The sequence below is a fragment of the Merops nubicus genome, unplaced genomic scaffold (genome assembly GCF_000691845.1).
Source record: "Merops nubicus isolate BGI_N331 unplaced genomic scaffold, ASM69184v1 scaffold21763, whole genome shotgun sequence".
In the NCBI taxonomy this organism is placed as follows: Eukaryota; Metazoa; Chordata; class Aves; order Coraciiformes; family Meropidae; genus Merops; species Merops nubicus.
This window is the reverse complement of record NW_008598525.1, coordinates 2,053-17,171: the sequence shown is the minus strand read 5'-3', so window position 1 is coordinate 17,171 and position 15,119 is coordinate 2,053. Positions and strand designations below refer to the sequence as shown.

General features: G+C 43.9%; 1 protein-coding gene across 1 annotated transcript in view; it reads right to left on the bottom strand.

The window, feature by feature from the left end:
- Nucleotides 1–159: 159 nt before the first annotated feature.
- The window catches only part of CHUK (conserved helix-loop-helix ubiquitous kinase), a gene marked incomplete at its 5' end in the record, with an annotated part of 16,221 nt that continues 1,261 nt past the window's right edge, over nucleotides 160–15,119 (bottom strand). The window contains 13 exons of the mRNA XM_008937085.1: nucleotides 160–198; nucleotides 1,978–2,077; nucleotides 2,198–2,334; nucleotides 4,247–4,394; nucleotides 5,247–5,343; nucleotides 6,078–6,127; nucleotides 8,125–8,234; nucleotides 9,254–9,315; nucleotides 10,325–10,476; nucleotides 11,370–11,493; nucleotides 13,752–13,854; nucleotides 14,237–14,431; nucleotides 14,748–14,883. Coding sequence (XP_008935333.1) covers nucleotides 172–198; nucleotides 1,978–2,077; nucleotides 2,198–2,334; nucleotides 4,247–4,394; nucleotides 5,247–5,343; nucleotides 6,078–6,127; nucleotides 8,125–8,234; nucleotides 9,254–9,315; nucleotides 10,325–10,476; nucleotides 11,370–11,493; nucleotides 13,752–13,854; nucleotides 14,237–14,431; nucleotides 14,748–14,883 — 1,441 coding nt within the window. The remainder of the gene's footprint in view (nucleotides 199–1,977; nucleotides 2,078–2,197; nucleotides 2,335–4,246; nucleotides 4,395–5,246; nucleotides 5,344–6,077; nucleotides 6,128–8,124; nucleotides 8,235–9,253; nucleotides 9,316–10,324; nucleotides 10,477–11,369; nucleotides 11,494–13,751; nucleotides 13,855–14,236; nucleotides 14,432–14,747; nucleotides 14,884–15,119) is intronic.

The window sequence follows — 15,119 nt, the reverse complement described above, 5'->3', positions numbered from 1 at the left end:
AGGTCTCTTCCGACCTAAAGGATTCTACGGTTCTATGATCTGCTCCCGTCCGCCGCCGCTGGCAGCGGCTCCGCTAAGGTTCGCACGGCACAAGGTCCCCTCCAGTCTGTCCCTTCAGCAGCTGCAGAGCCACTGCTCGGTGCGGGGATGGCGGCGCGGCGGCTCCTTGGGCTACTTCAGCCAGCTCCAGTCAAAACTCTGGAAGAAGAAGCGAGGAAACGGCTGAAGTGCGGGAGACAGCTACTGAACGTCGGTGCCGACCGAGGGACACCGAGTGCCCAGCACACCTCTCTGCTCAGAATCGTGTTGGTCTAACAGCTGAAAGGTAATCCCACAATTCCATAGCTCAGTTTGCCCCAAATACAAAATCCCCTGTGCTTACTGCCGCCCTCAGCTTTGGAAATTACATTCTGTGCCTGCACAAAACCTAGGGACACGGCTCCTAGTGCACCGTGGGACAGACTGGTAGTGCACAAACAAATGAAAAAGAAAGGCTCCAAGCCAAATGTATCCGAAAACAGAGAAAAAGCTCTTCTAAATTCTTTTTTTCCCCCTCTATGCTTTCTCCACAAGTCAACTGAAGAAGACGAATCCCATTTACTGCTGCTTTCCTGCTGCCTAAATTCTGTTCCCAGATGAAAGGAAGAGGGGAAAGAAACCAAACGTAACAAAACAGGTGCTGATGTGCAGAGCAGGATTCCACAGTAGTGAATAATCCTTCTGGGCTAAAACATGCCAGAGACAGATGCTGCAGCTGGGAAGGAGATACAGGAGATGACAGAGACAGAAAGGATTAACAAGGAAGAAGGCAGTGATGCAGTTTCTTGCTTGTCTCTGGCAACAGCACGGAGACAGAACAGAAGATTGTATTGTACCACTGATACCAACCCAGGCAGAACTGAACAAAGACAAACAAAACATGCATCAACCACTGGATGAAGACCAGTATGCATGATTAAGGCTGTTTCCCCCACTACCATAATTACTTTGCTTTAATCAGTAGGTAATTTTGTTTCCCCATTCGTATTGCTCAGTCCCTTGCTATCACAGTGGCACCTGCAACTCCCACTAACAAGTTTTCATTTCACCATCCCAAGTAACTTAGTAACTCCAGTAAACTCTCAGTTCACTGTTTACTATTATTCAGAAATATTAGAGCATTACAATGTTTACAAATTGAAGTGTTTATGAATTATAAAAACTCCATTTCATCAACTGCCTCCATTTCCACAACCCTCTGTTCCTTGTTATTTCAGCAGTTACACTCACTAAACAGCTTCAGCTTATTTATCTAGTGAGAACAGAAATTGTCCCTAAGAAGACCTTTAAGAAGCTTTTTGGAAACCCAAGTTACCAGTGGATCTTTGACTTCTTTATAGGACTGCAATAAATTTATGAGACCATCTCACGCTAACAGAAGCTGCACTGACTCTTCTTAATCATAAACAGGTTAATTAATCTACATGATTAGTGGTCCTTATCTCATTATATTTATTATAAAGTGCATCTACGATACAGCCTCTAAAATGAGCTGAGAGCCTCTTCTGACAGACCAGTATTCAGTGGTGCTCTTCATTCCGGTAACCAGGCTCTTTTGAGCAATTACTTACTGGCTTCAATTAGTAGATTTCAGATTGTGTCAAAATGTCTGAAGGATCATTATCTACTTTTGCCATTTCAAATAGTAATATGTGCAAAGAACCTTCTTTGGACTCTCAAAAGCCCCACTTCTGCTGTAAGGAGAGCTTCAGTTAATGATCAGGAAAGGGCTCTGGACAAGGAGAACCCTACCATCAAGTGCTGCCTTCCATAAGGAGTGTCACATTAGCAGAGCCAAAGAGGGATGACTGACATCACATGCCAGCTACAGCAATTCACATTGTCACAGAGGACCTTATTTAAGGATTCCCCCCAACCCCAGAGGACCTTGCTGTGGCTCTTCGAAATCAGGCTCTCAGACCTATGTCAACAACTTACCATCATGCTGTTGTTCTGCTCCTGTCTCACCTCCTGCAAAATACTGCTAAAGAGTTCGAGGTAATTCAGATTCTCTTCTATCACATGGACAAAACTTTCCCTGCAGAGAGGGGAAGACATGAGACATGGCAGATGGCAGAGGACAGGGTTTCAGGGTAGTGCACATACTAATGGCTACACTGACTTCTCTGCAGTGGCCTCCTCTCCCAACAGCTCTTACCCATCTTCAAGATCTGGCACGGATGACAGAGGGTGAGGTACGGTCCCTGAGGAGCCCTGTGGGAGCCATGGGGCTGCAGAAGTGGAGGCTGTCCCTTCCAGGCTGGAGCTTACCAGCGATCGAGACGAGCTCTGAGTCTAGAAAAAAAAAAAAAGAAACTCATCTGCTGTGACAGATAAAGGAAGAACTTAGGCTTCATTATTTTGTACACAAAGCTTGCAATGAAATGTAAACACGCTTCTAACATGTACACACCATCTAGGCCACGCCCATGGCTGGCATGTCACCTGATACAACTCTCCACAGTTCTGCAAATAGCTTGTAAGAAACATCTCTGTGTGTAAGTCACTCGTGTTGTTGCTTCCACACCCCTCCCACACTGAATAATTAGGAGGTGCTGCCATGTCCTAAACTGAGTCACGCACAGCAGCAACTCTCCTGACAAGGGAAGGACATACATGTTTCCTACACTGACCTTCAATGTAGGCATGTGGGTATCAGGAGATCACTTCAGCTGTATAGTCACTAAAATTGATGCAGAAAAAGCAGTGTAGTCTTAAAACACCTTAAACTAAACAGGAAAGTGCCTGTTTTGCTTCTGTGTCACTAAAATCACAATAGGTTTAAACACATCACGGTGAAGTTCACCTATCCCAGTATATGTTCTCCAACAGCAGCCAACACTATCATGTTTAGTGAACCTAAAAACATAGTGCATGGCATGGTATGGCATGCCTACTGTACTCCAGCCACCACTGATTTGTAGTTTGATGACTTACTGGGACCAGGGACAACTCTGCTAAAGCTTTTGACACTGTTTCCCACAGCATTCTTCTGGAGAAGCTGGCTGCTCTTGGCTTGGATGGGTGTATGCTTCGCTGGATGAAAAAACTGGCTGCATGGCTGGGCCCAGAGTGGTGGTGAATGGAGGTAAGTCCAGTTGGAGGCTGGTCGCAAGTGGTGTTCCTCAGGGCTCAGTAGTTGGGCCTGTTCTGTTTATTCACTTTATGAATTATAGGGATGAGGGCATTGAAGACACTCTCATTAAGTTAGCAGATGAGAGCAAGCTGAGTGGGAGTGTTGATCTGCTTGAAGGTAGGGAGGCTCTAAACAGGGGTCTGGCCAGGCTGGATCAATGGTTCAACAAGGCCAAGTGCCAGGTCCTATGTTTGGGTCACAACCCCCTGCAACACTCCATCCTTCCAAGTGGAAAAGGACCTCTGGGTTCTGGTTGGCAGTCAGCTGAAGATGAGCCAGCATGTGCCCAGGTAGCCAAGAAGGCCACCAGTATCCTGGCCTGGATCAGCACTAGTGTGGCCAGCAGGACTTGAGCAGGGATCATCTCCCTGGACTGGGCACTAGGGAAACCACACCTCGAATCCTGGGTTCAGTTTTGGGCCCTCACTCCAAGAAGGACATTGAGGTGCTGGAGCATGGCCGGAGAAGGGCAACGAAGCTGGGGAAGGGTCTAGAGCACAGGTCTGGTGAGGAAGGCTGAAGGACCCAGGGTTGTTGAGCCTGGAGAAAAGGAGCCTCAGGGGAGACCTTCTCACTCTTGACAACTCCCTCAAAGGAGGCTGGAGCCAGGTGGGGGTTGGTCTCTTCTCCCAAGGAATATGTGGCAGGACAAGAGTAAACAGCCATAACTTGCTCCAAGGGATGTTTAAGTTGAATATTAGGGAAAATGTCTTCCCAAAAGTGTTGTCAAGCCCTGGAACAGGCTGCCCAGGGAAGTGGTGGAATAACTCACGTAGATGTGGTGCCAAGCGACATGGTTCAGTGGGACCTGGCAGTGCTGAGTTAATGGTTGGACTTGATCTTCAAGGTCTCTCCCACCGAAAACAATTTGATGATTCTTTTCCACTCATCTGTCTACCCCTTTTCAAAACCTCTGTCAAATTTCTGCAGTAGTGTATCAAATACCCTACAGTAATATCAATCATTGTGTGAAAGGTATGTCTTTTTGGTTTCTTCAGAATTTCATTTGATGTTCTCTGGCTCCTGCAGTGGGAGGAAAAAAAAGAAGAAAAAAGTCCAAAAGCTACTTACACAAGCAATTTTCAGCAAATGCCATATCTCCCTTTGTCTTTTGCCCTGCATCTGCATCACTGAGTTGTCAGCTTCCTTAATGTTATTTAGAGCCACTTCAATCTCTGGAAGCAAGTCAATGATCTTCTGCTTACAGCCCAAGAGTTTGCTGTAACAAAAAACAAATACAATGTTAGTTTCCAGCTTGTGTGGCACCACATTCTGGAAAAAATAAAAGCCATACCTGGAGATTCAAGAAAAAAAATTGGTGAGAACACCTTTGCCTCTTAGTACATATGCAGGTATAACACCTACAACACTGGATGGACCCCTGGAATCCTAAGTCCAGTCAAGACTTAAAAAAGCAGGCAGACACTACTATTAATACACAAAATATAAGGTTATTTGAACTGCAAAAATAAGTCCTGATCATAATGGACAGGACTCAACTATGGTATTTTATTAATCTTCTCTGGTCTATGTTGGTCTCTGTGGGCTGATCATACTATAGCTAACAACTTTATGGGGTCTACTAAGCATCAGCCACACATGAAAATAAAACCAAATTATGCTTTGTTGATTGCTGAGATCTGTATAATGATGTTTTTTTCTGAGCTCCTTGAAGAATTAATGAACAAATCACTATGGTATCTTCCCAGCTGTTACACCATTTCTTTTTTTTTTTCCTTTAGATTTTAATCCCAACCTAAACAGTGGCAGAATCTGGCTTATTTTAAAGCGAACTCTTGGATACTAACGTGCTCTGCCATTGCATTCTCCTCCCCTTCCCTGTTAGTTATACAAATTTTTAAAAAGTGGAAATTCAACACAGACGCAAAGGAGTACAATTAATATTGCTATGAGAAATGCATACCTGTGGAGGGAGCCTCTGGGCTCTGATCTCCATGGTTTTCCCTCTCCTTTCCTATTACAAAGCTACAAACACTGCAAATTGCATTTGTTTGGGGTTTTGATGTTGTTAGTTAGTGATTTGTTTTGTTTTGTTTTCTGTGTAGAGTACCTGAGATGGCCGAAGAGCTCCTTGAGAACTCGGTCTTGGCTCTGTACTGTCTGCACAATGATCTTCACCATATCCGTGCTGTCGCTGTAGGCATGATCTGCAAGGACCACCAGTCACACATCAGTAAAATGCTCTTCAGCACAGAGCCACTCTGGACACAAATGGCCAGAGTCGAGAAAAAATCCGACTTAATCGGTGCAGCCAAATAAACTCAATGAAACACCTTAAAATCTGTCACAATCTCTCATCAGGGACACCTTTTTCCTTCATGTCTCTTCTCTCTGCACCAACAGCTACAATTCCAGCCAATGTTGCTGTCTAGATACTGGCTTCAACAAGGACTGGAAGCAGTTGTCAAATGCTCAAGTAACTAACATCCTGCTCATCAGTTACCATGTTCAGGACTTAGTAATCCCCAAACATGGGGCTCCGTCCAGTATAATGAAGAGAGAGGAAGAGAGGGAGAAAAGCGACTGCCCTCAGGCTGGAAAGAGGGCAGAGGAACAGCACTTCCTCTCATGTCTGGGAGGAGTGAAGCAACAGCAATGTGGTCAGGAAAAAAGGTAAAGAATGCCAGAAGGCAAACCCATATTCAGGGCAGATGCTCCAAGAGTGAAAAATCAAAAGACAAACCCATAGCTGAGGAACAGGACATGGGAAATCTCCAGCCTCAGCAAAAAGAATAAATCCTCTCAAGGTATGCCCTTGAGTCTGGTTAACTTCAATGCAACCATTTGCCTTCTACAAAACAGTATTTTCTGAATTTGAGTTAAAAAAAATCAGTAATGAGATACAAGTGTGAAACAGTCTTTGAACCATCTCCTTCCGTACCTGGAGGTCTTGTTTTTAATTGCTTGTACAGGTCTATGGCTCTCTGCTCCCTTAAAAAAAAAAAAAGAAAATGATTCATACATGTATCAACAGGCAAGCAACTCAAGAAAAAAAAAAGCACTGCAATTACATTATGCCAGCTGAACCTCACACATTGGTGCTGTCACCTTCTTCTACAGCAAGCATACATATACAGTGACCTCTGGAACACACGGATGGTCTTTCTGTGATGGAAAACAACTCTTCCCTAAAACCTGTCTCTCTCTTCCCCATTATGCACTTTTCTTCTCAGACAACCATATCAATTGGAGGTTATTTTCAGTTTCAAATTTTCACATGGCTCAGCTGTGTTCTCTTTCTGTGGTATCCTGAATTATACAACTTCATTTTTGTAACTACAGTTGCTCCTGCACATCTGCCTGAGAAATTCTTGTGTTCTGCATTTTCTATCTGAATTTTAGTGATATCCTGCAAATGGAAAAGATAGCTGCATCACAAGCAAGAGGACAGCACTTCTCTTCCTCCCATTAACTAAATGTTACTTCCTTCAAATATTTCAAATCAGCCAACACTTTTGAACAAATCTTTGTTGGTCTATATCAAGTGTCTGTCAGAAATAAGTGGCAGTTTAGCCAGTTCTAAACTGCTTTTGGGTCCTCACCAGGCCTCTTTTTGCTCTTAGATCACTCCAAGACTGAAGAGATCATGCAAGCTGCTTCTGCTTATCTAAGTCAGCATTTCCAGCATTTTGAAACTCCTGCATCAGCAAAGGATGGGGGAGAGGTGCTCTTTACTTCTACTGCACTGCAAAAAAGAGAACATTGGCATCCAGCACCATCAGGTGAAACTCGGACATCACCCAGGATCCATGTGTGTCTTGTGACTGTGGATATCAAACCTGAAGCTAGTGCTCTGCAGTATGCGGCCCCAAAAACTAAAGACCAGGAAGTTCAATCTCTTCTCATTTAGATCAGAATAATCAACAGCTTAGAGTACAATTTAACCACCTTCCAAATGGCTGATGCAGATCTGAGTTTGCAGTGGTGAAAGTGCTTTTAGGAGGCAGGTTCATGACCAATTTAACCTGCTATGAACGTGGGCTACTGCTGCAAGAGGTGGTTTTCTCCCTTCCACCACTTCCCCCCGTGTGCCCCAGCTCTGCTACATAAGAATGAAAAGCCACTTAGTTGACTGAGCACTGCAAAGAGGGAGCAGGGAGAACGTACCAGGAACAGGGGTGTTTCCTCCCAGAACACTCACAGTCATTCTTTTTAACAGATTTAGTGGCTTGGTGAATATTTGATCTCTCTTTTAAAACAGCCAGTTGTGCTCTCAGCAACAGCCCAAGTTAGAATAATAGCTTCCTATGTCTTCTTAAGATCAGTAGTATCACTTAGCTCTTTCATATTTTAATAATTTAAACCAAAAAATAAGTAGTCAAGTTTCTAGATATTCAAATATCCACAAGTTATTAATTATGCTGGCTTCAAAAACACACTGGAGTTATTTAAATTAGATTTTACAATGGTCTCATAACTTTCTTATTCAATGTTAAAAAGTTCACCTTCTCTAATTCAAATTCTCTGCATTTTTCAGTTGAGACCAAGATATATCCTAGGCCCATCCTCTTCCAACATAAAGTTTCATAGTCATTGACAGAGGAGTGTCCTGTCCTTCCTAACTGTGTTTTCCTTGTTCCCCCAGGTCTAGTCATTGTGTTAGATGAGTTTACTCCTGCAAGTGCATTTTAATCCTTCTTGCCCAGCTAGTTTTTGGATAGAACAGAGTCCTATTTTGCCTTACAATGCTGTCAAGTGAGCATTAAAACTTCAAAAGGAATAAGGAATAAGCCACAAGTGGTGGGATCTTCCTCTTGCCAGCAAAATGATCCTTAAACTGATCTGTACTCGCAGTTTGCAAAAAGTGAGGACGACATTTCAAAAGCACTGATGGAACCACCAACAGAGGAAAAAAAAAAAAAACCTCAGACACTGAAGTTACACAAAACCCATTTATGTGCAATAAAAATAATAAGGAAAGGACTTACAAGCTCTCCATGACCTCTCCTTGGCGCCTTGCATACGGGCTCTTCTGAAGCTCTACAATCTCTGTGTGCAGAGCCATGATCTGCTCATCCAGATATCCAATATCTTCAGCCTAATGGGGAAACGTAGGTACAAATCAAACTAAAGGAGCACAGCAATAAAGGAGATAAAGAGCACAAGAATACTTGTTTAGATAATGGGCTGACTCCATGGAAAGTGTAGGAGAAAAAAGCTCTTTGATGTGACTGATGCAACAGTAATTGAGGTTACTGTGACTCTCTTCTCAGAGCATCATATCACCTAGATCCAAATCTCTGACAACTACATGGGATGAGAAAAAAATTTTTTTTCATAAAGCCTATCTCCTTTAGATGCATGCTGCACACACAGGCGCTCTCTGCCTCCACCTCTGTTCAGACAGTGAAGATTTTGTTCAGTTTTGGGCACCACAGTATAAGAAAGACCTTGAGGTGCTGGAGCAGGTCCAGAGAAGGGCAGTGAAGCTGGTGAAGGGTCTGGGGAACGTGTCCTGTTAGGAGCTACTAAGGGACCTGGGCTATTTAGTCTGGAGAAGAGGAGGCTGAGGGGAGACCTATTTCACATCTTCATTGAAGCAGTATAAAAAATACCACACTTAAGTTAGGTGAGGCAGCCAACAACATCATTTGTGAGTGTGAGGAGCAGGTGCACAGTGGCAGATAGGCACTGGAGACCCCCAACACAGTTAGGAGATCACCAGTCACCATCATGGGTCTTAGTGCCACAGACTGCACAGGAAGTGACTGGCATTATTTTCAGCTTCAGCAATGGAAACTTTTGTGTGCAACAAATCCAACCAGAAAGGCTCTTGTCTACAGCAACACCACTTCCTTTGGGCAATAAATAACACGCCTCTGTATTCTACAGACAACTCAGTCTAGTAACATTTCTGCTGGTTTTGTTCAAATCACCAGATTCAAACAGCCTGGTGATTGGCGGCTGTTTCTTTTTTAATGCACCTCCAATGACATTCTCTTGCCCACAGCAGGCAGAATATGAAACACACTGAAGGGACAGAGCAGTGGCACGTGCTTTAAGTTCCTGCCACAATCTCCTTCACAGGGAAAATGAGGCTCCTTTAATATGCCCTACCTGTGCACACTGAGAGGCCTTCTCTTCCATCTCCTTCCAGGCTTTGAGCATCTTTTCTGAAGCTTAAAAGAGTTGTTAATTTATAAAAAGACAAAGACACAAAAATAAAGCATGACCTGAACCTTACACACATGAGTTAAATTTAAACACAAAGAGCATGATGCTGAATCTCCAAGCAGGAGTCGTGACCCCAGAGATCAGAGAGACAGCAAAGGTGCAGTTTAGCAACTTAAGTTAAGTTTAGCTTGACCTTAACTCACATACAAACCTCTTGGTAGGATTTCACTGTTTGAAATCACCAGCCTAAAATGAGTTTGCGTCTTTAAACTCCACCATTAAGCTCAACAACTGCCACTTTGGGTTAAACACAGACTGTTCAAAAACAGTTCACCAAGTCTTCCATTTTCCATCCCTCACTCCAGTCATAATTTTTGACTCAAGTTTCAGTCTTTAGCAATATATTCAAAATATGCATAAATGTTATTAGGGTCCCCTGAACAGTATTTGTAAGATCCAGACATTTCTGTGATATTAAAACTGTAGCTGGTGCTTTTTCACCCCATCTCTCAACCTGACTCATGCTACCTCCCAATATCCAGCACAGCAAGATATCAAGCACACCCTTAGCACTGTTCAAAATGGTGTCACCACAGTCACCATTGCCCATCTGTTCTGCCATGGATGGTTAGTCGTCCTTCCACTGTGCATCAACTGCAGCCACTCTGCCCCCAGCTTTATGCCCAGTGTCAACTCCATATGAATCAGAGCCTGAATGAGTAAATAGCAAACATTTATATCACCAGTACTAATAGTACTCCAATTGTTTTAGCTTGGTGTTCTCGGTGGGAAACAGCCGACCATCTGCGTCACTGTCTCCAAGTTTTTTATATCTTCCCACCTTTGCTTCTCCCAAAATCTTCTGCTGCATCTGCCCCAGCTAAAACATACCCATACATACGCCAAGGAACACCAAAGCAGCTCCTGCATTCATTTTCTTTTAATGCTAGCTCTTACCCACAGACTTTCATAGCCCTTCACAACACACCCAGACAAGTATTGCACAATACGTACATATGCCGTAAGCCATCTGGTCACTGTATCTCTCCAGGTCAAGGCGAATGCTTTGATGAAAGAATTCTAGCTTTGCCTTCAGTTGCTGAGATGCTGACACCATGTTGTTTTTCATTTTGATTAGGTTGGCATTATACCGAAGAAGACTGAGCCTAACAAATGAAGCAAGAACAGCACATGTCGGTTGAAAAGCGTCCCTCGAGTTACGTGGCCAGTGCTGTCGCTTTACCTGGAGGAAAGGCATAACTAGAAACAATTCTGTAAGACCCTTGGAACAGGGAGTCTCAATGGGGTCACACACTCCATCCCACATCCTCAGAAGCTGCAGGTTCTCAGCACGCAAACGCCAAAATCCTTCCTCATATCCTAGGTGCTCTGTCAAGCTCAGTTAAAAAGTCTTTACAGCATAGAGTGTCTGGAATCTCTCTCCCCTAAGCTAAGGCTGAGAGAGCTGGGACTGTTCCGCCTGGAGAAAAGAAGGCTGAATGGGGATCAAAAAGTACAAACAACTGAAGGGAGAGTTTGCAAAGAGAACAGAGGCAGGCTCTTTTCAGTGGTGCCCAGTGACAGGACCGGAGGCAATACCCAAAAAATGTGAAACACAGGAGTTCCCTTTGAACATTATGAAATTATACTTTTCACTGTGATGGCGACTGAGCACTAGCACTGGTTGCCCAGAGAGATTGTGGAGTCTCCTTCATTGGGGACATTTGAAAGCCATTCGGACATGGTCTTGAGCCTGGCCAGCTCTAGGTGACCCTTCCTGAGCAAGGGGCTTGGACTGGAGGACCTCCAGAGGTTCTTTTTAACTTCAGCCGTTCTGTGAACATGTGACTCAATTCAAGTTTTCCAGTTATTACCAATGTCAGCCACTATACAGTAAAATTCCTGGAGTGAATTAAGCTCCCAGCCCAAACATGTTTTACATTATAAAAGGGCTATAAAACTTTGCATAACCAAAACTCTCCCAGAAGTACATTTCCATGCAAACAGTCTTTGTAATTTGCATAATAAAGAATCTTCTGAATAAGCAGTAACAACTTACATGGCAGCTCTCTGGCCCTGAAAAAGCCTGCTATAATCTTCTTTTAGACCAATCACGTAGTGAACTGCTTCTGCCCAGACCTTGCGCAGCTGAGGAATTGGCAGCTGGATTTTACTGTCCTGCACTGAATATGAGAAAAGCACAACTGTACACAAAAGGACAACTCTTGAAAAGGACTTCAATGCTTACAACATTCCTAATTCCTGCCTCAACTAAGGAATCAAGCCACAAAAGATCTGCTCAATTTTTATGGGCTGCTGCCTAAGCACGCCTAAGGTTTCCACGTTGCGGCTCCCCCAGTATTCCACAACCTGCTACTGGGCAGCCAGCAGCTCACGTGTGAACTCACAAGAGCACCTGGAGCACTTGGGCCAATTGGTCTAGCAATATGTGGGGCTCACGGCATGAAACTTGGCACAAGGCATGACCCATCATGGGTTTATTCAAAAGCTCTGTCTAAAAAGCAAAATTAATTGCTCTATTTAATCAATTGATATTTGTCACTGTCTTGACATGCATTTCTTCTGAAAACATCTTTGAATCTTCCGTATTTAAACATCTACATTAGGAATCTGGGAGGAAAGTTACAAGGGGTAAAGATGCAGGACTTTGTGTGTGGGTGTGCTCCTCTATACAGATGGGAACTGTCAGTACATTGGGATATCAATAAACACGGAAAACGCATCAGCCCCAGGAGTTCAGCACAACGATGCCACACAATGAGTCACCAGAGCAGAAGAGCTCAGAACACAGGGGAAAAAAAATCAATCACAATAAACCTGAGTGACAGCAAAAGGAGATGGGGAAAACCAACACAACTTCTCCAGAGCCAGGCCAAAGAAAATTAAGCTACTTAACAGTAGCTGTCTCCTGACCCTTGCAGATGTCTCCCAGTCTCCTGTCCCTCGACACCGTTTCTTTCTTTCACAGAGGTACACAAGGTCTTTGATACAGATATATTTGGTATATATGTACCTTCACAGAGGTATGCCAGCTCCCGTAGATGACTGCTGTCACTTCAAGAGACATGTAAAGGAAGCTATAGGCAGAGAAGCACTTTTCAAGTGTGGTCTAAAAGTACTCTGATGATGCTAGGGGCAGACAGCAGCACCAGAACTATGAGGGGCCAACTGGAGCAGGTCCCACCAGTACCCATTCACAAAGAAGGAGGGGCTGGGATTTTCTCAGACACTTAGCCCTGCCTGGAGAGACCAGAAGTAGGATCAGTGCTGTGAGGTTATGGACACATCACCACAACTGAAGACTGTTGGGAAGAGAGTACAAGAGGTTCTGAACCTCTGCCAAATGTCTCTGAAGACCAGCCCTAACTCATAACCTCCACAGGGGAATGACAGCAGTTTTGCAGCTGGTGCAACATGGCCAAACACACTGGCTTGCCTCTGTGATCAAAGGAGGGGCAGGGGTGTGGTCCTCACACAGGGACTGAATGATCAGCAGCACAGAATGAGGGACCCGTTCTGGCACTTAGGTGAGACACGAGAGGTGGATCACAGCTGAAATGGAACTACCACAGACAGTACAGGGCAAAAAAAGTAATCTGTATCCACATGATAACATGGGGTTCAGAAGCATAAATCTAGGAAAGCTGTAGGATAGCAACTTCTCATGAACATCCAAAGCACTCAGTCTCAGAAGACAAAGCTGCAAAGAGCTGAAACCTGATTCTACCCATGCACAGGGAGGAAGAGAAGGAATATGTACACAACTTCCTCGGATGCTAAACCCTAAGATAAGAAGGTCCCTGAGCCTTTGTACCAAACAACAACAAAGGACACCTACGTGGGCTATCACTGAAATTCTGCAAATAACTCCCAGCATGATGTCACTGCAGCACTCTGTGGGTGTGAAGGGACAAGACCCTTTAGCAGAGCAGAAGCAGAAGGCTGTGCAAATGCAGTCACAGACCCTAGGTCAGAATCTCCTTTCCAGGATGCAGTGTGCAGACATGACCAGAAGCTTCCCTCTCTAGGCTACAAGATCGGGTTGTACATATTACCTCCCAAGCCTTCATTCACACCATGGCTCTGTTTAAGCAGGGCAATACTCAGGTTTAAGTGTTTCGGTGGTGAAAATGCTGTTCAGTTCACAGAATTTAATAAAAGGGCAAAAACCTTAAATAAATTCTTAAGTTGCTCTATAGGAAAGTTCCCAAAGGGCGGGCAATAAATTCCCTGAATGATTATATCTACAAAACATGGAGATACAGCACCACAGATTAAACTTTTTTGGGCTGTTCTAGGTTCTTAACTGGTCCTCTTTAAACAGTGCTCTTCAAGATAACATACAGAGATCTGTAAGGCAAACTTACTTCCACACTACATGAGAAGCTTTCAGCCTCTAGGTGTCCTCCAGTGTACTTACCAATGTAATTTACACAGTCAGACAGACTCCGAGAAGCAAAAGGTCCATCATAGACAGTTTTGCTTTTATCAAACAAATAGACCATGTAGCTATCCCAGCCTCTCTGGTGAAGAAAGAGAAAAGAAGAGAACATAAGAAAAATCCCAAGCAGATCTCCTACTAACCCAGAGGGTCCCTGTTACATCATGAACTAATTGTTGTGGGCAGACACTTTTCCTATCAGGTGCCTTAAAAAGTGATTTTGATAGATCCCGTAGAAACACAGGACCCTTTGCTAGCAAGTTACTTTATTTAAGTACTTGGAGTATAACTATAGGAATCTGCTTACTTTACCCAATAAAGGAAATAATGCTAAACCTTAAGATTTACTATGCTTACAGAGCAAACTGTCTCCAACAGGAGCAGATTAAGGCAATTTTACCTTCCCCAGGATTTTAAATTCCCTGAGAAAGTTAAAGGCATTAAACAAACAGAATCATTCTTACTACGCCATCAATAACACACTGGGAAGCAGGCTTCCGAGGATCCAGGCAAATCCCAGTTTCCAACAGCAGTTCCTGATTTCCAGTACTTATTCCAGTTTCACACTCAATCCGAATCTGAAGAGAATGAAGGCTCTCTTCAGGATGTAACAGAAATGAAACGATCTTGGCAGAGGTCATATTTAGGATGTGTACTATCTGTAGAAAGAACACAAGTTGCTTACGGGTCACTGGCTAGCAAAGACAAAGGACACAAAGACCTGGGAAGGAGTGTGTAGCAATTAACATGTTAGACTGAGAGCCTCATTTGAGTTTTAATGACTAAATACAAATTCAGGAGTAAAGCCCCACATGATAAAGCTCAAAGCCTAGCCCCCTAACTTTTAACTTGCATCATACGCTCAGTTCCTGATACCAAGAAAAACACTGCTCGTCACCCTGCAGCTGGATGATGCCAGGATGTCCTCTATGATGCTTTCAGGGGCCTTTAAACCCATTAACAGTCCTCACTCACCTTCAAATTCAGTATGTGATCCATTATTAGGAAACACTTTGGACGACCGGTCTCAGGATCTAAACCTCCACCCCTCTGTTGTGGATCCCAGTTCAGCATCAGCTGCAACCAGTTTTCCATCGGTTCTACAATTAAACTAAAACAGAAGGACTGTCAGAAAGAGAAGGCAGATGTTCTACAACACTTAGTCCACTTAGGAAACTAAGGTTTCCTAACAGCAGTAAGGTTACAACTCCTTGGATAGACACCACATGTGCAACATTCACTGAACCTGTGTGAAGAACAAGGATTTGGCTGCAGTTGCTCATCCTGACAGGACGGGAAGTCTGGAAGGGGAGGAAAGCAGACACTGAGTGAACATTCTCTCTCTAA